Source organism: Cyprinus carpio, unplaced genomic scaffold (assembly GCF_018340385.1).
Source record: "Cyprinus carpio isolate SPL01 unplaced genomic scaffold, ASM1834038v1 S000006759, whole genome shotgun sequence".
Taxonomy (NCBI): Eukaryota; Metazoa; Chordata; class Actinopteri; order Cypriniformes; family Cyprinidae; genus Cyprinus; species Cyprinus carpio.
The window spans coordinates 1,806,357-1,831,653 of record NW_024879356.1 but is presented as its reverse complement, the minus strand read 5'-3'; the positions used below and the strand labels follow the sequence as shown (position 1 = coordinate 1,831,653).

Below are 25,297 nucleotides of genomic sequence, written 5' to 3'. Positions count from 1 at the left end.
CCCTAAAAGTTTATTATGGTTGTCAATGAAAATTCTCTAAAAAAAAAAAAAAAAAAAAAAAACTGAAATATTTCAGTTGCAAAATCACTGTTTTACATTTAAAACTAATTAAATGTTTAAGTGACAACATATACTGTATTTACTAATGTCTTTACTGCAGGCCTGAGGGCAACCGAATGATCCAAGTCATGCTGTTGAAGTCCTTGAGACAGGTAAACTCTCTACCTGCTTGATGCCTCATGAAAGAAAATTGCATCAAAGCACAGATCTGATGTTGTAAAGATCATGTTTCTCTCTTTCTTTTTAGGTCACATGTGGTTTCCAGACGACCAACATGCTGACAGCTCTGCCAAACTCCTTTCTGGACCCACTGCTGTCATTTGCTCTGCTAGAAGATGCAGAAATTCGACTGTTGGTGCTGGAAATACTGGTCAGCCTTATTGATCGCCATGACAACCTCCCCAAGTTCTCCACCATCAGGTTAGTGTCTTTATTGGATTTATACCAATAAAGATATAGATATATATATATATATATATATATATATATATATATATATATATATATATATATATATATATATATATATATATATATATATGAAATATGAAACTTTTAAAGTAGTAAGTAATAAAATAAAATGGATCAAGACCAAGCAGGTGGGGGAAAAGTAGAATTTACCAACTCTAATAACCTTTCACTATCTCATCAAAACTTAATGCCCTGCTCAAGAATATTCAGTTTTTGAATTAGATGTCACAAATAAGGTAAATGTGTTCCAGTATATATGCAGGTAATTTGACTGTCAATAAGAAAATCAGAGTTCCTCTTCCTACAGTAAACTGAGCTTTACTATGGTTTCATGTTTTGCTTATTTTCCCATGCAGTATCATCTCTGATATCTCTGTGCTTAAACTCAAAGTGGACAAGTGCTCACGTCAAGACAACCTCTTCATGAAAAAGGTACAACAACCTTCTAATCATCGCTCAACTTCCTGCTTTTATCATTCTGATCTGAAGTCAGTGCTTCTGTTGGGTCTGCATGAGAAAATGCATGCATGTCCACAGGGTTTTAAGTGTGTTGACAGTGATATCTCTCTGTTTTTAGCATGCCCAGCACCTGTATAGACACATCTATCTGTGCAGTAAGGAACAGAGCAGCATGCAGCCTCACTTTGAGAAGCTGTACTCACTCCTGGCCCTCATCAGCATGGAGCTGGCCAACGAAGAGGTGGTGGTGGACCTAATCCGTGTGGCGCTCGCTCTACAGGTGTGCCCTCATTGTATTCACGCTTTTAAAGTCCCCCTGAAATAAAATTTTAGGTTTTGTGGTTTTTATTATGAATATGTTACCCTTGAGGTTATGTAATGGTATTGTAAAATTCACAATATGCAGTCTCAAATCCTAGAAAACTTTTTGATTCTGACAATTCTGACAAGGCAGCATTTGAGGTTACCGAAATCTGTTACCTTCCTCTATTTCACACACAGTGGTTAAAATGTTACCCAAATTCATTATGGTGCTGTTTAACCTTTAGAAATCAGCTGTGAATATATAGCAGGGTCACCAAATCTGACAAGGCAGCATTAGAGGTTACCAAAAACTGTTACCAATATCTGTTTCACACACAGTGGCTTTAATGTTACCCAAATTCACTCTGCTTATGTCTAATCTCTTCTGTTTTATAATCTAAAAACAATTTTGCTCTGATATGAACAGCTGCAAATATCTAGCAGCATTACCAACTCTGACAAGGCAGCATAAGATCTGTTACCTCCCCCGTATTACACACATTGGCTTTAATAATACCCAAATTCACCTCTGTTTGACATCCTGTAAAGCATTCGGGTCTTAAATGAACAGCTGAGACTATACAGCAGGGTCACCAAATCTGACATGATTCAAGGTTACCGAGGGTTTCTTTAAAAGTGATACTGAAATTTAAGTTTTTAAATGTTCAACATGTAGTTTTTTTTTTTTCGTCATAAGCGACATGGTTCAGTGGTGATGTATTTCAGTATTTGTACTCATCATCTTGTGTCGCTTTCTGTCCAGGACTTGGCTCTGAGCAGTGAGGAGATGCTACCGGTGTATAACCGCTGTGCTATTCATGCTCTGTCCTCTGCTTACCTCAATCTCATCAGTCAGCTCACCACAGTGCCAGCGTTCTGCCAGCACGTTCATGAGGTCAGTGCCACTCTGGAGTCTTGGAGTTTTGGCAACTGTATTGAATAAAAATTTCAGATGACTAAAGCATACAATCCTTTTTGCAGGTGATTGAAATGAGACAAAAAGAAAGTCCTTACCTGTTACCTGAGGATGTCTTCATTGAAAACCCAAAGTAAGACAAACTATGAGTCATCGGAGTTGTTTTATTTAATGTTAGATATTATGTTCAACATTATTCAGCAAGGATGCATTAAATTGACCAGAAGTGACAATAAAGATATATATATATAACATTTCAAAAGATTTATATTTGAAATGAATGCTTTTCATCTATCATGCTTATTTTATTCATCAAAGAATCCTGAAAAAAAAAAATCACAATTTCCACAAAAATATTTTAATCTGTTTTCAGTTTTATAAGAAATGTCTCTTGAGTAGCAAATCGGCATATTAGAATGATTTCTGAAGGGTCATGTGACTGAAGACTGGAGTAATTATGCTTAAAATTCAGCTTTGTCATCATACATTTTCATGTAGAACATTTTCAAACACTTTTTTGATTGATTAATTAATATTTTGCAGTATTATAATTATGATTTGCTATCATAAATTGCCGTTCCTCTGTTGATTTCCCAGGATTCCTAAGACACTGGAGAAGCTGGAAGGAGAGCTGTTGTTCCAACAGGCCAAGATAACTGAGGTTCTTGGAGGAAGCGGCTACAACACTGAGCGACTAGCTACACCTTATGTCCCACAGTTCACAGGTGCATAGATGAGCATTTGGTGCCACATCATACACCATGTAAAATCAAAATAGATTTTCTTTGGTCTGTTGTGCGCAATTATCAAGCACCAATCAAATCCCAGTGGATAACTGCTCTTCATTGTTTCCTACTGAATATACTTTTTCACTTGAAATGTCATATTGCACACTCCTAATGCATTATGTGTGCCTTTCCTGTTGTTTCCAGAAAACAATGCAATTCTTATTGTAGATAAGCAGCTACTCGAGCTGTAGCCAATGCAATCAAGGCATTTGCATTGCAGATTAACTGATTAGCTTTAGACTAAAGTTGTTTCTGCTTATTAGCCGACTGACAGAGATGGACTGCATAAACAGTTGATTAATTCCACCCTCTTCCCTTAGATGAGGACCGGCTGTCAAAAAGAAAGAGCGTTGGAGAAACAATATCTCTGCAGGTGGAGGTAGAGTCCAGAAACAGTCCAGAGAAAGAGGAGGTAAAGGAAAACATGAAAATATACAATTCTTACAACCCACATTTGGTGTTTCACTTTTAATAAAGACATTAAAGCACTTTTGTAAACATTTTTTACTGGTATTTACAGTATTTTTATTTTTTACTTTTATGGATATCCCCACAATAAGGTTTTATCAGATATAGTTGAATTATGGGAACAGTATTGTTCTGATGTTTGTTTTCTTTCCCTACAGAGAACACCAGCTGAAGAAATCACATTTGAAACACTAAAAAACACCATCGGTAGGTTGATTTAATGAGAATTGAATTTTTTCTAAATTGTCCCTGAAGATATTTCCAGATTTCCAACATCATTATTGCACTGTTAACTTCTCTGTTAGCTGAACGGTGTTAAATTGTGTGTGTATTCTCAAGTGGATAGTGTAGGCGTGGAGGAACAGGAGAAGGAACGCAGGAGACAGGTGGTTGAGAAGTTCCAGAAGGCCCCCTTTGAGGAAATAGCTGCCCACTGTGGTGCCAGAGTAAGTTAACTTGTAGCACTTTTCCTTTTATTTCATGAAAATGTATGCCGTTGTTGTCTTCTCCCACACTGATCAGCTCAATATTGTAATTTAGGGCTAATACTTATTTTTCTGTTGCTTCCCAGGCTACGATGCTGCAGAGCAAACTTAATCAAATCTTTGAAATCACGATCAGGTAGGTTGCAGCACGGCTCATTTCAAACGTCAGCCATCTCTTTGTGCTGATAAATCTTATCTTTTCACTCTTTCTGGCTTGCAGGCCTCCTCCCAGTCCGTCTGGAACCATCACATCAGGTTACGGCCAAACCCAGAGTCGCTCTGTCCCCGTTTATGAGATGAAGTTCCCGGACTTGTGCGTTTACTAGTGCAGCTCAACTCAGGATTCAGGAGCCTTCAGTAGCAGCCTGTGGTGCAGAGAGCTGGAGGGTTTTAAGTATTGAATTATATTTTGATGTTTTGTGATACAGGAAAACTAAGAGGTCAGCCCTCCTCTATACTATAAACCTCATCGCTGTATTGTCCTCTGTTAAGGTGACTACTACTGAAAGGATTTTGAACATTTGGATTCCTGATTTAGGTTCAGTACACGTTCAGTTTTCCCTATTTACAAATATTTTTCCACATATTCATTGATACCCTGCACTTCTATAACAAAATCAGCTAACATAAATATGTATCTGCAGCAAAAATCCAACTGAACAGAGGTGTAAGACCTGAGCATACCTGGGTCATATTTATCCCTTAAAATCAAAAGAAAGAAATAATATATTTTGAATAAGCAAAACTTTCCTAACTTCAGTACCATTAAGATTTTTTAACATTGTGACATTATTTTCATGATAATCAAACATAAAAATAGTTAAACTGTAAATTATTTACACATTAGGAATTATGTCTTTAATTATGCTTATTGTAATGCTGATTTCACTTAAAATCATTGCATTAGTTATTGTTTATTGTAATATAATAAAACTACAGGAACTGCACATTTTTTACAATACAAATTACAAAATGTAATGTATATTAAATAAAAAAAAAACGTATTACAGTATTAAGACTGATAATATTTTTGAATTGTCATAAAAATAATGTGATAATGTCAAAAAATGAATGCTCATAAATAGGTTTCATGTTAATATGGTCATTAATTTGACCATATTTCTGTTAGATTCACCTTTATTCTTTTTAAAGTGGAGTTTAATAGTTCTATATTGAGAAAAGGGGGAAACTGTCATCTCATACATTTTGAAAAATCAAACTATGTACCTTTCTACCTAAGTGTTATCAGCATCAGTGAGCCTCATTAGTTGCACAAATGATTTTTCCTTGGTGCTAATTTCTGTTCCTAGTAGTTTAAGTCTTTAGTAAATGAACTTTTTATTGGTAGTTTGTTTATCACAGCGATCTGCATCTGAAGATATCTGGCTCTCAGATCACTGGAGGTGATGTCCGTCTTCTTCTTGTGTTTACATTGTAAGCACAGTTGTTTCTAAGTGGTGTTAAGGAGCTCCGATGCTGAAGGAACTATTTAATTAGCACTTTTTTATTTATCTAACCATACTCATTTGCTTAGCGTCTGTAGCCCGCTACATTATGCTTATTTTTGAGTGCTTCCACACAGTCTTGTGGCATCAGACAGTTCTTTTTATTCTTTTTATTTTGTAAGTTCAAGTATCATTTTTTATTGTGTATATAAGGTTGCGTACAAGATCTATAAATATATGTAAATAATTGTTTATTTGTTTTAGATTGCTCTGGTTTAGCTCAGAGTGTATGTGTGTGCATTTCCCCATGAAGAACTAAGCAGCATGATCTCTCCATTTCGAAAGTGTTTGCAAAACTCATAATGGCAGATTTGTTTTGGTGATTGACTGCTAGCTTCAGGGTTCAGAGACAAACGAAGAAAAAACAGTCCATCAGGAACGGCAGCATTGCCATGCATCACACTCCTGTTTTTTTTTTTTTTTTTTAAATCCCAGCTATGTAGTTTGAATTACATGATGCTCTACAAATATTCCAGATCATGCAGAGACTGGTATTTCAGTGCTGATCTGTGTCTCTAAAGACAGTAGAATATTTAAAGGATAATATACAGCCAGGGGTTTATTTTACAGTTTTGATCATCTGACTGTACGTTATCCTGCTTAGTACACGGCTGCTTACCGAATAAATAAATATATGGAGATAACACTGTAAACTTATGTTGAAATTATTCATCTTATTTGTCGATTAGCTTACTTGTGTTATGTATCTGCTAAGCAAAATAGTTCATAATAACAGAAAACAGTCTGCAAATAGTAACAAGACAAGCAGTGCAACAATATTTCAGTATTAATTTATATATTATTTTTAATCTGCAATCCAAGTTATTTTTTGTTCGGACTAGTTGGCTAACATTTAACAAGTCTTCCACTATTTTAATTTCGGTCTCACCCAGTTCATTGTATTTCCATTTTTTTTATTATTATTAATTTTCTTGCTTAAACTGGAAGCTCCTCCTGAGCTACCTTCTATTGAATGTTTTTTTTAAAAAAGATAAAAAAATACAAAAATAAAAAAACTTATCACGGTCAGATAGGCAGTTTTAGTGCATTATAAAAAATTGGCCAATACTCAAGAACCTATTTTAGAGACCTGTTAATAAAGAAAGAATTATAATTATATTTTTCATCATTTGATGAGGGTTTTTTTTTTTTTGGCTTTTATATTGAGGTGGTGTAAATGATGAGATTTATTACAGACATTTATGTTGTATGCATTTAGTCCCATTCTTTGTGTGGAATGTTTTTGTATGGCTGTGGATTTTTACAGTGCCATGAATTGAAGAACTGCTTTGCTTTTTATGCTACCGGTTGGTGACTGCATACAGTATATGTTTTAAGTGTTACTTTACATGTTTTTTAAGACCATATAAAAAGGAGGCCAAGTATGACAGCAGATTAAATAAATATTCATTTGTATTATACAGTCCGAGCATAGATATTATAGCGATCCAACAAAAATGACCAGATACCTAAACAGTAAATGCTATAATGCCTGTAGTCAGTAGTGTCTTTATCACAGTAGTAGGAGATGCTGTTCTCAGTATTATTAGTATTAAATGCATTTGCTATTTAAATCTAATTATTCCCTTGAAATGAATCTGAGATAATATGACTGATATAGATGCTCAGTATAGTTCTGTAAATGCATCTCACATTTCTTCAGCATTGTAGTTCAGTAATGAATTTAATGTTTGCGGGAATTAATTTAATTAATTTCTGGGCTGTGAGTGACATGTCAAAATTAGTCATTAATTATAACCTCTCTGCAATTCAAGTGTCATTTAAGCTGGAGTCTTGAAATGGAGAGTTCTGTTCATGTGTAGCATTGATGAAATATCAGTCACAGTTACGTTCTGTCTGGATGAAAGTTTTCCCCACGATTTGTTTGTGTTAAACTGCAAATAGACAATAAAACATTTTCGATACAACGCAGTGTGCACATTTGACATGTTTGCCACAAAACTCTAAAAGCTTTGAAATGGGACAGTTTTTAGACAGTTTTTAATGTTTAAAGTTAGGGGTACTGAAACAATCCAGAGGACAATTTTGTTGCTCAAAGGTTTCGTTTAGCAGAATCGATCAGATGATTTGGTCTAGGAAGTGTTTAATGATACATTTTTTAGCTTGTAAAGAGATATTTGACTTTCTTTTGATTGCAAATTCCCCAATATTTTTTTTTTTTTTTTTTTTTTTTTTTTTTTTTTTTTAGGAGAAACATTTGAGAAGCACAAAGTTTGTCTCATTTGTGAAAATATCTCATTTGTGATTTTTTTTTTTTTTTTTTTTACTCTACCTTTTGTTTTCTTGGAAAATTCTCTTAATTTAAATTGTATTTATTGAAATACTAATTATTGAATTTTAATAATAAGTTAGTTTTGCTGGTCTTTGGTATCAATGCTCAATTACCAAAAGCCAAGAATAAATTTATGCTATGGCCAATATTATAAATGTATTATTAAGTTATTATTAAATTATATGGATCTGCTTGTTTTTCCTTTTAGCTCCAGATTAAAAAATGTTATATTAGACATCAAAATGTTATAATATGCAGTAAAAATTAAAGACAGAGTATCTTTTTTTTACTTTCTTCTGTTAAAAGAAGATATTTTGAGAAATGTTGGTAACCAAACAATTGAAGGTAGCCATTGACTTTCGTACAATGACAATAGTACAAAAAAAAACCTATTGAAGACAATGTTTAACATCAACTGTTTGGTTACCAACATTATTCAAAAATATGTTCGTTCGTGTTCAACTGGAAAAAGCTATTTTTTCACTTTTGTGTGAACTTTTATCTGCTTCCAACATGAATAAATTCAGATCAGTCCACAAACTGGACTCAGCATCCAAACACAGAAATCCACAGCTGACAACATTGCAAATTCATTTTAATGTATTTCATGTACAGTATATTACAGTGAAACTGTCTCAGGTAGACAAATACCTGGCATTTCTGAAAATGCTTACTTTTTAAATCCCAGAGGTGATAGTTATTGTGTCGAGTATATAAATGAATTGTAAATGTCAAGTAATGGGCCTTTCATAGTCAAGTGATATATCCAGAATTTAATATATAAGTGATTTGGCTAGTTTGTTTCTCTTCATTTATTTATTTATTTTTTTCTACATTGGACAGTGTTTCATGCCCTGTCTTTTTGATTCAGCGAGGTATTTATTTTATTTTTTTATTTTTTAATTAAGGTTGCATGTTACACATTTAAATGTTTTGACACCAAAAATGCTGTCCATTCTGTCCTCTCTTAATCTCTGAACTGCTGTGCGTCTTTAACAATGATGTTTCGTATGAGCGTGAGCAGGGACTTATGGGATTGATCCGAATACGGCCTCATGAAGTCTCCGTCGCGCGTTGGTGGGGTGTTCCAGCGGAAATGGGTCATGCGATACTTCCCATTGCTCTTTGCATTTTTCCTCTGCTGGACGTCCAGCATGCCATTCTGCCCTCGCTCCATGCGGACGCTTTCCGCTGACTCCTCAGGCTCCTCCTCCAGGGCACTGCTGGTGATGACTTTGATGGGTCGGCGTTTGCGGCCCATGGGTTTGCCCCAGCGGAAGTGCTGCATGGAGTAAGACCTCCTCTCGTCATTGTGAGGGCCTTCTCCAGTAGCGTCTCTGAGCTCGGTTGAATCAGGAGACAGAGCCGATAAGAGCAATCCCAAACTCAGGCTCTCTTCCTCAACCTCTTCTTCACTGTTCTGCTGTTCAGATGCAGAAACTCTCCCGTAATTGGAGGATTCTTGCGCTGATCTGCACTGCCTGAAACACTGCTGTACAGTCAGGACAGAGAACGAGAGAGGATGCTGATGCTGTTCATGAATGCAGCTTTCATTAACAACCGTTATTACATTGTATCATTTGTTTAGAAATTAATACAAGGATGCATTAAATTGCTAAAATTGACAGTAAATACCTTTTATAATGTTACAAAAGATTTCTGTTTAATAGAAATTGTTTTCTTTTAAACTTTCTATACATCATAGTTCCCTAAAAATAAATTCTATCACAGTTTCCACAAAAATATTAAGCAGCACAAGTTGTCAATCTGTCTATCTATCAGTAGACACTATCTAACTATAGAGACTTCTTTGAGTTGACTTTTGAATGGTAGTGTGCATGAGTTAAATCTTAAATATTATCTATTAAGTCATGTTATTAATGGCTTAAAATGAATCTTACCAGTTTTTGTTCATTAGTTTTAAGGCCCATGCAGTCTATCAAATCCAAGCAGCGGCCCTCTACATGTGGACTGTGAAAACACAAGACTGCTGCAGCCAAAATCCAGGAAGGACAGAGCATCTGAAAACAAGAAACAAGACCAGATCAGTTCTTCCATCCCTAAGGTATCATTCATATGACTCAGAATGGAAAGCTGAAAAGAAAACGGCTGATAATGAGCTATATATAAAGCCAAGGATGAGTTTTATTGCTCAGGTATTTTACTTGAATCACCTCTGATTTGATTGCGCTGAATGGATCTGTCCTCACACAATGACGGCGTGTGGGAAGGTCATGTACAGTTACGAGAAACGGATGTCTCTTCAAAAAGCTTCTTTATATTAGGGCACGTATATTTAATCATTCTGTAATTGGTGACTTTGTCTCTTCAGGATGCTTATGAGAATGAAGGCAAGTGAACTTTGAGACTTTTATCTACTCTCTTCATTCCTTCATACGTGACCTTTTATGGTTTATATGACGATGTCATGACACACATATCTGTGAGGTCCATTAATATCACAGCACAACGTCAGCTGCAGTGTTGCGTCAGCGATGAAAGGAAAAGCGCTGAAATAAATCAGCTGCAGCTCACAGACTCTAGTCTTGCAGGTTTGAGACTCATTAAGATTGTCCATGAAAGTCCACAAAAATTGTTTTTTGGTATGGATGATGATGATGACTCAGTCACTCAGAATTAGTCAAAAGCCTCTGATGGTCCTGTTAGATATTACACCATTTCACAGGGGAAAAAGGGTCTATTCATATATTATTCTTTATAAATCAGAGCAAGTTGATCAAGTTATAGAAATATTTTTTTATTTTCATTCATTATTGGATATTGTTTGATAATTTCACCATGAGCGTGAATATCAAATTAATTATATTTATAATATAATAGTTTTCTTTTAATTTCCCCCAGGTAATTTAATATAGAATAATGCATTTAAATATGAGAAAATATATACAAAATATGTATTTAAAAATACAAAATATGTTTTATTTTAAATTCAACAAATTGATTTAAGCATTAAGTAATAGTAAATAATATTAATAATTGTAAATAATAGTATTTTAAATATTACATTTAAATGTAAATGCAACATATTTATATTTCATCATTTAAATAATATAGTAATAATATTAATAATAAAGACAAAAAACATAATTTAAAATCTATTATTTCACATATTACAGTTTTTAGTTTTCTCAAATTATTTTTAATAATTTTATCTGGCAAACTTTTATGTTTAAAAATACATGTTTAAAATACAACAAAACAAATTAATTAAAAATAAAATATAATAAAAATAGTAAAAATGGTTATTATTAATAATAATCATTATTGAAATCTATTATTTAAATTATTCATTAATTTAAATAATAGGTAACAAATAAAACACATTTATTTTCCATGTAATTCAATGAAGAAGTTTAGAAAGCTATAGCTTTGCTTACCATAACAATAATAGTTATAAATAATACATAGTAGTAATAAAGTTGTTTCCAATAAAATAAGTAAATTTTCAAGCTAATCAATATCTATAGTTTTTGTCTTTAATCCTGAAGTTGAATTCTGAGTCATACATGCCATTTAATTAACTTTGTAATTAATTTTTTAATGTTTATATATATATATATATACAATTGACACATTTGTGACACTGTTCATAAATTAAGCTTTATAAGCAGATACAGTACTTACCAGTGATTCAATGGTTCAAATGCAAAATGATTCCAATTCTATATTCTTACCTTTCTGAATTTATAGATGAGTTCTATGGTTCTGAATCTTCTCTTCTGACTCTTCTTTGGGTCTCCAGTTCTTATCAAGCTCACCTCCACTGCTCTGGGTTTGCACTTTTTTTCCCGGCGTGTGTGAATGGATCTCTCTCTCTTTCTCTTGTTCTCTCTTATATTCTGAATGAGCTCTGCTCTCTTATATACTCACAGGTGCATGGCAACCCCTCAAGGCTGGAAGATGATCAGGTGGGTCTCTGCTGTGGTGGGGAGGGGTGGATACATTGGGGAAATTAATAATAAAAAACAAACCGTTCATAATTTTTGGTCATCTTCACACCTCTGTTTTTGACACATTAAAACATCCACATGACGTGGCAGGTTAATTATGGATGGGATGCTGCGGTTCTGTTACTTGTCTTTTGAGACACCTGGAAACTAAAAAAAAAATAAACTCAGGAAATTGAGGTGGAATGACGTAATTTCACATCAAATATTCCCTGTCAATTGGAACAGAATACAAGCAGCGTGCAAATTGATCAGACTGACCAGATGTGCATTACCTTAAGTGCTTAGCTCAAGCTGAACAATTATTCTAACTTAATTTCGCTTCTCTTTGTTTCTTCTTTTCTTAATGAAGCCCATTTATGCCCCAAGGTTCATCAGCAGCAAATGTAATTACTAACAATGGAGGAAAGCTAATGTTGTGTTGTCGTGGTAACTTGTGATAAATCAATTACTCTTTTTTTTTTCACTCTTACTCACATTAATACACTGAAAAAGAAGAAAAGAGTGACTTTAAGTCTCAGTCATTCAGGGGAGAAAAAACATGTGAGACTGGAAAGTGATTAAAAAAAACATCATAGTTGCTCAAGGTCTGGTGATGCTCTTCCATTTGAAGAGATTATAAAGAGCTTTTGGAACACAAATGTAACAGTGTCCATTGTAAATATAAGGGCTTGCATGTATCAGCAGCAACTGAAACTAAAACCATAAAAACATTTTCATTGCTTGTGACAAAATAAAGTAAACTTAATAAAATATTTGTTTTATTTCAGCTAGTTTTCAAGGCAACATTTAAAATTTTGTTTTATTTCACTTGAAGTACAAATATAAGTAGATTATTAAAAAATATATATATTAGAAAAAAAAAAATATATAAAAACAAATTTTTAAAATAGCTCAAGTGGTAGAGCATTGCGTTAACAAGTGCAAGGTTGGGGGTTCGATTCCCCGGGAGCACATGATAGATAAAAATTGATAGCCTGAATGTACTGTAAGTCGCTTTGGATAAAAGCGTCTGCTAAATGCATAAATTTAAATTTAATTTAAAAAAAATACAAAACAAAATTACTGAAACTTTAGATACTATATTTCTAATTCCAAGGTCTAAACCTGCATAAGCGTATATATATATATAGTTCCAAACAGCATCTTGTGTTTAAAAGCAAAAATCTGACCTTTTTTATTTTATTATTTTATTCAACCTGAGCAAAAAATATGCAATTTTAAATTTTTTACATTTTGAATGGATGAAATTCTGATAGCTTGTACATCAATGAGATCTTTCGAATAGTATGGCAGACTGCTTACATAAATGCACATAAATATCAGTTGTCAATATCTCCCAATAATAAGTCTTAGTAATATGATATTTAAATGCTTAGTTTAATAATCAAAGCTCTATAGTTTTTATTGTGGGGGCCGAAAAAATATAAATATAATGCAATTTAATGATGATGACTGAGAGATGAATGAAAAAAAACGTTCCTCAAAAGCCTGATGAATCATAATTTGACATGACTTTTCTAAAAACATGGATATATGGATAATCAAGTAAACCTGCGTTGCTTATCTTGAAATGGTAACAATATAAAAGTTATTTTTTGATATATATATATATCACAGAAAGCATCCTGTAAGCCATGACTTGAAGTGGGAGTTTCAGAGTGATACTTAAAAGGCCTTTTATTTACTAAAATAGTATATAAGCTATCAATTAGACAACAGAAAGCATGTACAAGCTAGTCTTTTCAGCAAAGTTTGAATCATGTTGATCATTTAAAGGATATTTTCTCAAATATGACACAGTACGCTTTTTCTGACAAAAACATAATTTGGTGCATTAACTGTGTGATTGTTCAGACATGTACTGTAAGGATAGTCTGAGTGGCTTTATTTGAGCGCCTGGTTTGTCTCTCATCTCTTTCTTCTAATCAGGAATCCAATTATAGAGGATTACAAGGATAAGATGCCCACTGTATCAGCCGTCCTGCAACACATAAGGTGTAGAAAGAGAGTGAGGATGGCAGCATGTGACTGTATTTCCCCAGAAGACAAACACGACGTCTCCGACCACTGAAACAGGTAAAGATGAAGCCTTGTCACCGTTTCCCTGTAGAGCTTACTTGCTGATGACATCTAATGGGCAATGTTTCCGCTGCACGTAACAGTGTATCAGCAGTGCGTCAACAGCTTTGTAAAGAGTTTGGGAAATCTCTCATGTGAGATGGTGTGATGCATGAGGTCTGGTGTCGAGGGTAAATCAAACGGCTTCCAAACAAACAGATGTATTCTCTGCATTCACACTTCTAATCAAAATGTCACTTCAAAGACGTAGGATGCTTGATCAATATGATTGATTCTCAGTGTTATTCTTTTTATTCATGCTGCAGGACACGAGGCTCTCAGGCTCTCTGTAATGTGGTTTGGCATATTCAGCATTTCTCTGTTGGATCTAGTGCACTAGGCTTGGATCAGAGACACGAGGTGCTTTGGTAAACGTGATACTTCAGCATTAAAAGGTCTGCTCAAGGTGTTGGCAAAGCATGCACTGATCTGCATGTTCTTACTCCTGAGTTCACCTGCTGAACCAGATTGACAGGAGAGATGGAATACATGAAAATGCATTGGTTTTGTTTCTGCAAGCAGACTATATACGACTGAAACAAATTGTATAATTTCCAACAATGTGTATAATTTTGCATAGACAGTTGCCCTGTATTTGTGTACTTAAAGCCACAAAAATGTTATTGCAAATATAACAAATACATATTACACAGCTTTCTTAAATATATACATTTGTGTGTATTTATATATATACATATAAATATACACATATATTATAAAAACACATTTTTATTGTGGATGCAATTAATCGTGATTAATCGATTTGACAGCCCCATTTTATTTGTATAATGCTTTATGTATACATTAAACCAATGTTAATTTACTAATAATTTATAATATATGTGTATTTACTAATATTGTTATATATATGTGTGCACATAATTTTCTATTTACATTTTGATTTCAGTTTGATATTTTTGTAATCTAATGCAATAAATGAAGACATTTTAGGACTTTGGTGTCCAAATACTTTGTTGGGTGCATTGCATATTCGGGCTGTTTCAAGTGGTTTCAATGAGGTTTTAATGTATCTCCTGAATAAATGTGCCCAGATAAGGCTGTTCTTGTCTGAAACATGACACTGACTATTTTTAGCATGCCCATCCTCTTCCAGGTTAAATGCTTTCACTGCTGCCGTGTTCTTGAACCTACATAAGCACATAGAAATGTGACACGGGCCACCAAAGCACCTTAACCTGTGCCTTAATCAGGACAACCAGGCAGACCTCTAATAAGAGCAGGGACATGCCTAAAGACGTGTTTGTGGGATTTATTTCAAATATCACATTGAGGTTTTATGATAGATCATGTTATTTTCCCCTTAAGCCTAAACCCAAGAGAGCATCTTGAGTACAGTGTGGTTTTTGACAGCTGACCTATAGTTCTCTGGCACGAGTGCACTGAAATGTCACACTGTCGATTGCTAGAAATAAAGGACCTACTGTTATTATCATAGACCACGAACAATCTCAGCGAACTTTTTTGAGTGACGTCATAACTGTGCGTGGGTTGCATAAATGAATGCTTAAAATCCTTAGCTTATAACCTAGTTATATTTCTTTGAGCCCCAGAAGCAGTGATTCACTGTGATTCATCTTTGAGCAAAGCAAAGGAAAGTTTGAAAAAGAATACGAAAGTGGCTGCTAAATAATAATTAGATTTTTTTACTTTCAGAAGAAAATGTAAGTGGTACTTGCACATAGACTTGCTCCCATGATGTCAAAGTTGGCCTGATAATTTTTGCATGATTTTTTATGTCTTTCATGTCTTTCATTTATTGTGTCTTTACCTTTATTTATCCAACAAGCAGCCAATATTGATCCATAAGCAAATTAATAAATACATAAATTCTAATAAAATATGATAATATAAATAATTATAAAATAATAAAATAAAATAATATAAATAAATTTGAAAAAAAATAAGTAGTATATTTACGTGAGTAAACAAATAAGACATTTTAAAGATCCAAATAATCCAAATACATTAATAAAAAAAATCAGTTCTAATAAAATATGATAGAATAATAAACATGAAATAAAATAATGAGTATATTCATATATGTAAATGAGACATTTTAAAGATATAATAAATATCTAAATAAATTAATAATAATAAATTGTAATAAAATATGATAGAAAACTTAACATGAAATAAAATAATTCGTATATTTATATATTTAAATATAAGACATTTTAGAAATATAATAAATATCTAAATTAATAATAAATAAATTCTAAAAATGATATGATATGATAGAAAAAAAAATAAACATGAAATATATATATGTCCTGCCCGGACATAATATATATATATATATATATATATATATATATATATATATATATATTTTTTTTTTTTATTTATTTTTTTTTTTATTTATTTATTTATTTTTACTGATTTTTGGTTTTGTTTTCAGGTGAATTGCATCAGAAACCGAGCATCAGAAACAGAGTCAATACAGTGTTCAGTGCTCAGTGTTCCTGTGTGACAAGTTCTCCTCAAGACTGGAGAGACTGGAGGTCAGAGAGCTTGTACCCTGGCCGTCTCCCCCAGGGTCCTTCCAACAAGGTGGGAAGGGGGGTCAGCCGAAGCGATCACATGGAGGCCAGGGCCTCTCTTGCACCTCTTGCTGGCCGTACTGTTTTTTCTGGCAACGAGTGCGAGCGATGATGACCACTCACTGCACAAGCATCAGGTCAGTACGGCTCAGTGTGGAGAATACAGCAATCAGGTCCTGGAGGATGGCATGTGTCGACTCATGGCCACGCTACCCCAGCTGGACGACCAACGCTGCCCGGACATGTTCCGCTGTACGGATGAAGTGTCATACTGGCTTCATGAGAACGAGGAACGCAAACAGCAGATTCTGGCCCTGCGGGAAACAGTGTCCGAACTTCAGGAGGAGCTTCGCAACCACCGTCATCGAGTCAAAGTCTTAGAACTACAGGTGTGTGGATATTTTGGACTTATATTGTTTCTATAATTGCTGGCTCAACTGCTACTATATATATATATATATATATATATATATATATATATATATATATATATATATATATATATATATATATATATATATATATATATATATATATAGTGTATATGTATATATGATTAATTGATTAATCGCATCCAAAATAAAAGTTTTTGTTTATATAATTTATGTGTGTGTACTGTGTATATTTTTATGTATATATAAAGACACACACACATACAGTATATATTTTGAAAATATTTACATGTAGGCCTATTTATATTCATATAATTTATATTTTTCTTAAATATATACATGCATGTGTGTGTATTTGTATATCCATAATAAATATACAGAGTACACACACACATATAGCCTATTATGTACATAAAAACTTTTATTTTGGATGCGATTAATCAGAATCAGAATCAGAATGAGCTTTATTGCCAGGTAAGTTTACACATACGAGGAATTTGCTTTCATGACAGAAGCTTCTGCAGTGCAACAGAATGACAGCGACAGAACAAAAAATACATAATAAAAGAATAAAAAATACAAATAAGTAGGTAAGGAATAACAATAAACAAATTGACAATTGTATGTGCAGGGATATTACAATAGGCAGTTTTGTATGTACAGGTATATTATGTGCAAATTTGAAGTGTAGACTAAGTATGTGTGTTAGATAAATAAGTGTATGTGTGTAGATAGTGTTGTGTGTTGCACAGTTATTATCAAGTGTTCATGAGATGGATTGCCTGGGGGAAGAAACTGTTCCTGTGTCTGGCCGTTCTGGTGCTCAGAGCTCTGTAGCGTCGACCAGATGGCAACAGTTCAAGGAGGAAGTATGCTGGATGTGAGGGGTCCAGAGTGATTTTGCTAACCCTTTTGCTCACTCTGGATGAATACAGTTCTTGAATAGAAGGGAGGGTTGTACCGATGATTCACTCAGCACTCCGGACTACCCTCTGTACTCTTCTGAGGTCAGATTTGGTAGCTGAGCTGAACCAGACAGTTACTGAAGTGCAGAGGACGGATTCAATGATGGCGGAGTAGAACTATTTCAGCAGTTCATTGCCCAGCAATAATAAGACGAACCGATTCAGTAGTCTGATTCGAATTTCTGACGTGACTTATGAAAGAGAGTTTAGGATGTTTAGGATGAACCGCTGTTGTATTATAGATCAGTGGTATGAACCGATTCAGTAGAATGACTTGAATTTCCGCTGCTACTTACTGAATTAAAGTAGGTCGTTTAGGACGAACCGATTCAGTAGACTGATTAGAACTTAAGAAGATAAGAATAAGAATAATTATAAATGTTATTCTTCTGATTTTAACATTTCTCCAACCCCTTATAAATGATGCATCAATAATGATAGTTAGACAAATTGTTTACAGTAATTGTTTATGTTTTGGAGCTGTTCAATCAAATCACTTTATTTTCACAAAAATATATTGATGTAATTTGACAGATAGCATGTTTTTGAGCATGTACCATAAAAATACCACTGATGTACCATGATATGTTTTGGACATATATTATAGTCATACCATTGTTTTTGGACATTATGAAGTATGATGGGAGTACCATTGCTTTTGGGCATTTACATAATACCATTTTTGGTATGTTGACCTGACTAACATAAAGTGTTACAATAATACTGTGGTTTTAGGATATGGACCATGGAAACATATACTATACACTACTATTTTACATGTACCAAGTTTTTGGGGGGGCATTGTATCATGTTACCTCCTTTGTGTTTAGTATATGTACTGTGATACTACCATGTTTTTCTCTTTTTTTTTTTAACTACTGTAATTATCATGTTGGTACCATGGTTTTTAGACATTTACTTTGTTAATACCATGGTATGTTGACAATAATAATACTATGTTTTTTGTACCATCGTAACATACATGCTGTGCACTAATATTTTACATATGCCAATTTTTCTTGGACATGGTATCTTGGTTTTACCATATTTTGAACATTGGTTTTACCATGTTATTTTGGACATTTACCATAATAATACCATTTAAATACATGTACTTGAATTTCAGTACCATGGTATATTTCAAAATACCATATATTGTCAAGGGTGGTAACACCATAGTGTTATTCAAAGTAGTGTACTTTGGAGTAGTATGAAAATATCATGGTATATCATAATCGCTAAATACCGTTGTACACAGTACTAGATTATTACCATCTGATGCCATCACTAGTGCTTTGTTGTACAGTAACTGTTCCCTTCTAGCGCTTCTGTAAATTCCTCGTCGCTCCGGCCAACTCGGCTTGACAGTTTTCAGTCTAAAGTCTCCTTGACCCGAGGTTAACGAGATTAACACCAGAGTCCTTACCGCTCTCCACGTGCCTTCATTAATACGCACCCTTAAGCTCTTCATGCTGTTAAACGAGGGGATGATTCACACGGACAGTTCCTGTCTGCCTCTCCCTCTCCTGGCCTTTTACGCAAGCACACACAATGTACTGCAGCCACTTGAGAAGGTCTCATTTTGCAAAAGCTAACAGGAATTGTTCTTCACATCACTTTTTTGATTAGGAGTCGTGATGTTTGTCTTTTTGGCCTTTCACAGAGTGAAGAGAAGAACCACAGTAATTCATCTATTGAGCAGCGCTTGCATGAGCTGGAGGATCATTACGCAGAGGCCACAACCTTGTTGCACATCCAGGGCTCATTGATCTATGACCTCCAGGCCCAGATTCAGAACCTCTCCCTGCTGGTGGAAAAAGTCAGACGTAACCCGGGCTGCATGATCAACATTGTCCGCACCAGCCCAATGCTCAGTGCACAGGAAGCCCTGCATCCTGGTAAGCCACATCTGGGAAATCTGGAAAAGCTTTATCCCAAAGCTGCGTGAGTAGTTTTTTCTTAACCAGTCAGTATGCAAAATCAGGACTTGGCAGTTCCTGTCAGCTAGTTTAGAAGCCTGGTTGGGACAACATCTTGCCAGCAGGTATAGTGTGTGTGTATATATATATATATATATATATATATATATATATATATATATATATATATATATATATATATATATACATATATAGTATACACATATATATATATATATATATATATATAGTATACACAGCCAATAGAGTGTGGACACCCCCTTCTAATCTCATAGCTTTTCTTTTCTATCATAAAAATATTCTTGTGATGCTTTAGTTTAGGATAAGTTTTCCCAAAAATGACATATTTATCATCATTTACTCATTCTCATGTCATTCCAAGCTTTGAGTAACCTTCAAAACACAAATTAAGGTATTTTTGATGATACCTGAGATGTTTCTGTCCCTCCAATGAACGGGGTGGCCATATGCGCCATTCATACGGGACACGTCCTGGCCAGGATTTTAATATTGCCTAAAATATCCAGGTTTTGGCTGTTTGCACTGTGCAGGTCGATCATTGTGTGACGTTCATGAGAGCTTAAGAGAGCAGAGCAGACGGATCCTTATGCTTTCGAATTGCTCTCACTCCTACTTTGGTGTCTTTTTTTGATCGGTGCGTAGAGACGCTTCAAACGAACGAACAAACACGTGCGCATATTTGCGTACCTTCTCACATGCAGCCCCACGATTGGTCGATTATGTACAATAATAAAATTTATTATTTTTTATTTTTAAACACATTATATTATATTCACGATTTTGACAGAGCTTTTCTTTTCTATCATGACTTTCAATGTTGTGAATCTTTTGGTGCAATAAAGGCATAGTTCACCGAGAAATTAAAGTTCCCTTTTTCATTTACTCACAAAATTACATTCCAAACCCATAAGACTTTGGTTAATCTTTGAAACACAAATTAAGATACCAAGGGGTATAGGTCTTATGGGTATGAGAATGAGTAAATGATGGCTGAATTTTCATTTTTGGGTGTACTATCCCTTTAAGTCTTTAGATAGTATTGAACTTTCGTCAGTTACTGGCCTGAACCAACAGAGGGTGACAAATCATAGCACAGTTTATGAGACAGCCAAACGTATGACCTCTTCATCATCTCATATGGTTTATTGGGAACTAAAATTGCTTAACCTTTATACAATGTATGTTTTTTATATTAATTATGTTAATATAGTTGTATGTGTTTTTACTCCAGAGGTGCAGCATGTCAGGAACTGCCCCATCGACTGTGCCTCCATCTACTATAACGGAGTGCGGCGCTCTGGGATCTACACCGTGGTGCCCTCACTAGGGGCCATGCCTGTTGAAGTCTACTGCGATATGGACACGGACGGTAAGAAACCACACAGCACATGCAGTAATGACTTTCCAGGACTCGTCAATAAAGATAGACCTGGTGGGTCAGCTAATGATCTTGATGATCTGTAGTAATATATATATACACTGTATATATAGAATTCAGATGCAAAAGCCTCTAAGCGCCATCTGAAATTTTCTTCTAAAATGAGCATTTTTTTTCCTCATGCTTCTATATTTATGTTCAGTTATTTCATTTGAATGGGAATGAAAAGAACCTGTTCATTGCCATTAAATTGAAATTGCTGAACCTACACATACAAGCCTGAGAGAAATACTCATTTTTTGGTAAATATATTTATAATTAAATTGAATATATAAATGTGTATTAAGTAAAAACATGTACACACACATACACACATTTATGAATGAAATCCAGCTATCTTTATTATATCTGATACAAAAAATCTTTTGTTCATATATATTTATTAAATTTAGATTATTTTACCACATATTTTTATCAAATGTATATAGAAATTGTAAAAATTCTAAAATATTACATATATGAATAAACTATAATTATTTGATTATTAAATAATTGATGTATTGTTTATTTTCTATTTAAATTAACATATTAATATAATTAATTTAAATTATGTTTTGTTTTTTGTCTTTTTGTGGGGCCAGTGAAAATGTTGGCAGTGAAAGTATGATGCTTATCGTTGTGGCCTGTGAAATGTTTTGCTGGATGTCTTTTGTGGATGAATCATTGGGTTATTTTTATATCATTTATAGGAAAATGTAGAGAGACTTTCAAAACTGTAGCAAAAGAAACTCTGATAATGAACGTCTAAATTACTTCTCTTTTATGTCTAAGACTTCAGTTTTGTGCTGAAATAGCACCGTTGGGGCACATGAGGAACCTTCTAAAGCTTAAAATAGGATGTGCAAATATCATTTTGATGACCTACAAAACACTTCCTGACCATAAGTATAATTGCAGTGGTCATAAGATGAAACCAAATGACTTGGCATGTGCATTAAACTCATAAAAAGAGATTTGATTGTCGAATGCTTGAACGTATACTCTTTTTACATTTTTCTTCCTAATAAAAACATGGTCATAATTGGAGCCCATGCATAATGTACATCTCAGGTGGCGGCTGGACTGTGATCCAGCGCAGGCAAGATGGCTCCGTGAACTTTGACCGTAGCTGGAAGGAGTATAAAGAGGGATTTGGAGACCTGCACACCGAATACTGGCTGGGAAATGAACACATCCATGACCTGAGCGGTCAGGGAAACTATACGCTCCGTATCGACCTGGAGGACTGGAGCGGGAAACACAAACACGCTGTTTATCAGAGTTTCAGGTGAGGAACATCCATCACTGATTGACTGGAAGTACTTCAAACGGACGCATAATGTTTAATAGTGATTAAACATCTGGCCTTGTAATTGAAAACACTTTAAACACTTGATAAACACTTGATGTGTGTTTGCAGTGTGGAGGCCGAGAGCACTCAGTACCGTCTACATGTGTCGGGCTTCAGCGGGACAGTGGAGGACTCCTTCAGCTGGTACCATGACAAGCAGAGCTTCAGCACACCCGACACGGGCAACATCTGTGCCGAGATCTCCCACGCTGGCTGGTGGTACAACCAGTGTTTCTACGCAAACCTCAATGGCATCTACTACAAGGTATGATGTGGCCTGTTGGTTATAGACACAAAGGTTGTAGGTTTAAGCCACAAAAGTTTAAAAATCATCAGCTACTGTTGTCTTCTATTAAAAAAGCACTGAACCCCTGGTAATAGGCAACAAAAATAAATAAATAAATAACAAAATTCAATAGTTAATAGAAAAAAATATAATATTATATATATATATATATATATATATATAATTTATTTTTATGTAGTTACATTTAAGTTTTTGGCAGTGTTATTTTAGTATCACTGATATACTATTACAGTTTTATTAATATTTTGAATTAGACTATTTTTATATTTTCTGTTTTCGTTTTAATTTGAGTTCACTTTTTTAAATGTCTTTTTTTTTGGTTTAGTTGTTGTAATACTTCATTAAACTAAACAAAAATTAGAAATGTTGGCCTGACAAATAGATAAAATAAAATACATTTCATTTTTTAAATTATTTTATTTCAGTTAACATTTATGTTAGGTACTAATTTTTTTATGGCTTTGGGTTTAGATTTTTGGGAATGTATTCTTGTTGTTTTTGTGTTTTGAAAACCTAATTTTTTTTTATGACTCTTTAAATTTCATTAAATTAATTTTTCAAAGTTCAAAGGGTCAAGTGATATGAACATCAAAACATACTGACCTAACGAAGTTATGAAGGTCTACAAAAGTCCTCTCTGTAATATAATATCATGTATATGAATTTCTTGCTACTTGAACAACAAAATGGTTACATTACATTGACATTTTTATGTAACTAGATTAATAATACAATTATGGCATATGACAAATATTTTGTCATTCAAGTTCAGGACTGTTACACTATACATTTTAACTACACAAAATTAACAAAATAAATTTTAGTTTAGAAAAACATACTGATGATAAAAGGTGTGCTCAAATCTTTCTCTGGATGAATAAATGCATAGACTTAAAAAGTGCAATGATGTCTAAGTGATGTTCGGTGATCCTGTTGGACAGGGCGGCCACTACTCGCTGAAGGGGAAGAACCCTCTTGGTCCGGACGGTATCGTGTGGTACACCTGGAAAGATTCAGATTACTACTCTCTGAGGAAGGTCAGCATGATGATCCGACCCAGAACCTTCCGACAGCATCTGTCACCCTGAATCAGGCCCAACCGATGAGCTTGGGCCCGTACGTCAACCAGCCAATCACAGTTCTCATAGCCACAGCGACACAGGACGGATGTATTCTTCCATGGTGAAACAGAGGAAAATCTGTGTATGGACTGAAGGTTTTCAAGAAGGCTGTGAAACCATATTTTAGGTTTATACCAAAGACAAGAGAAGGACTGCTCCTGAGACAGTGAAAACGATAATTGAAAGTCAGTGTTTGCCATTCAGTGAGTCTAAAGTGTTACATGCCTATATTTTCTATACCCATGGTTTTAAGAATTAAATATTTTGTTGACTTATTTTATAAATGTGCATTAAAAGTAGATTTAGTTTCTGTAGCATACAATGGGACCAAAGATTTTTTTTTTTTCTTCTTCTCCAAAGCCCTAAATAGCAACAAATATCCCACAGAACTTTCTTAAACGCCTGTTTGCCACTATCTCCTGATCAACATTTATTTGAAATAATCTTTTGTATTATAAATGTCTGTACTGTCACTTTTGATCAAATTAAATTAACATGTACATAAAAATATTTTACTGACCCCGGTATTATATAATTTTATTGAATAGAAATTTGTAAATATAAAAATATTTCTTTGAATTATGTATTTCTTGAGATTATGTAGAATCCCTGACGTCATCACAAAAACTTTGAGAGAAAAAAATACTTGAGTTTAGAGATTTTTTTTTTTTTGTAAACGTTAAATAAGTGGTTAACTGGTAAAAATATGTAAAAGGGTAGTATTTGGGGTAAAAAGCCCCCTAATTAAGGGGGCTCATAAGCCTCACAAAACAGCCAAAAACCGAAGCCAAAAACACTGTGGCACAATAAAATTTTCATTTGTGAAATATGCCTGTGATAATATTGTAGGTTCATGATGTACAGTACTGTGTTGAACTGGTCATTTTAAATTTGTTCTTATTTCTGCATATTACACACTTACCTGCAAATGATTTTTGGGTAACACTTTATTTTAAGGTGTCCTTGTTACATGTTACATGTACTTACTATTATAATAATAAATTATGCATAATTACATTCAAGTAACCCTAAGCCAAACCCCAATCTTTTAAGTACATGTAGTTAATTAATATTACTCAGTACTGAAATGTACATTTACACTGTAACGAGGACACCTTAAAATAAAGTGCAAGCGATTTCTGTTATATTATGAAACGTATAAACCACAAAATCACACAAAACATTGGTCTTATTGGTGTGGAAAGCACATTGAGACATAAAACAACACATCTTTTGACACTTCCTCATTCATATTGACCATAAACACAACGCTGACTCACCGTTCTCCATTTCGAAACCTCGAGAGCCAATTTCACTGTTAACAAAACAGCCTTCTTAACTAAGCAGAGTCACCATCTACATAGGCAGCTTGCTAGGTTTTAAGA

At 34.1% G+C, this 25,297-nt stretch overlaps 3 protein-coding genes and 1 long non-coding RNA gene across 5 annotated transcripts in view; 3 read left to right on the top strand and 1 right to left on the bottom strand.

The window, feature by feature from the left end:
* The window catches only part of LOC109056131 (EFR3 homolog Bb (S. cerevisiae)), a 32,776-nt gene extending 25,393 nt beyond the window's left edge, over positions 1-7,383 (top strand). For both annotated transcript variants that reach the window (XM_042755932.1, XM_042755933.1), the window contains exons 12-23: positions 161-212; positions 308-480; positions 888-963; positions 1,109-1,270; positions 2,057-2,188; positions 2,275-2,342; positions 2,807-2,934; positions 3,318-3,409; positions 3,624-3,672; positions 3,805-3,911; positions 4,037-4,086; positions 4,171-7,383. In XM_042755932.1, coding sequence (XP_042611866.1) covers positions 161-212; positions 308-480; positions 888-963; positions 1,109-1,270; positions 2,057-2,188; positions 2,275-2,342; positions 2,807-2,934; positions 3,318-3,409; positions 3,624-3,672; positions 3,805-3,911; positions 4,037-4,086; positions 4,171-4,276 — 1,195 coding nt within the window. In that variant the 3' untranslated portion in view covers positions 4,277-7,383. The remainder of the gene's footprint in view (positions 1-160; positions 213-307; positions 481-887; positions 964-1,108; positions 1,271-2,056; positions 2,189-2,274; positions 2,343-2,806; positions 2,935-3,317; positions 3,410-3,623; positions 3,673-3,804; positions 3,912-4,036; positions 4,087-4,170) is intronic.
* Positions 7,384-8,326: 943 nt separating this feature from the next.
* Positions 8,327-11,616, bottom strand: LOC109056086 (pro-opiomelanocortin B-like). Its single transcript, XM_019073314.2, has 3 exons — positions 11,444-11,616; positions 9,650-9,769; positions 8,327-9,240 (listed from the first exon to the last, which is right to left on the bottom strand). Exons 2-3 carry the CDS (start codon positions 9,767-9,769, stop codon positions 8,716-8,718), a joined length of 645 nt encoding a protein of 214 aa, XP_018928859.2. The 5' UTR covers positions 11,444-11,616; the 3' UTR covers positions 8,327-8,715.
* On the top strand, positions 9,687-16,443 carry LOC109056090. The gene is made up of 4 exons (XR_006159840.1): positions 9,687-9,813; positions 11,642-11,677; positions 13,649-13,795; positions 16,257-16,443. It is a non-coding gene; the product is annotated as an uncharacterized LOC109056090 (long non-coding RNA).
* A 14-nt stretch (positions 16,444-16,457) lies between these two features.
* Positions 16,458-25,230, top strand: LOC109099195 (fibrinogen-like protein 1; the record flags this gene model as incomplete). Its single annotated transcript, XM_042755962.1, has 6 exons — positions 16,458-16,787; positions 19,419-19,653; positions 20,948-21,085; positions 22,205-22,421; positions 22,554-22,749; positions 23,733-25,230. Coding segments are annotated over 6 exons (1,263 nt in total), but the record flags the coding sequence as incomplete, so codon positions are not given.
* Positions 25,231-25,297: the final 67 nt, after the last annotated feature.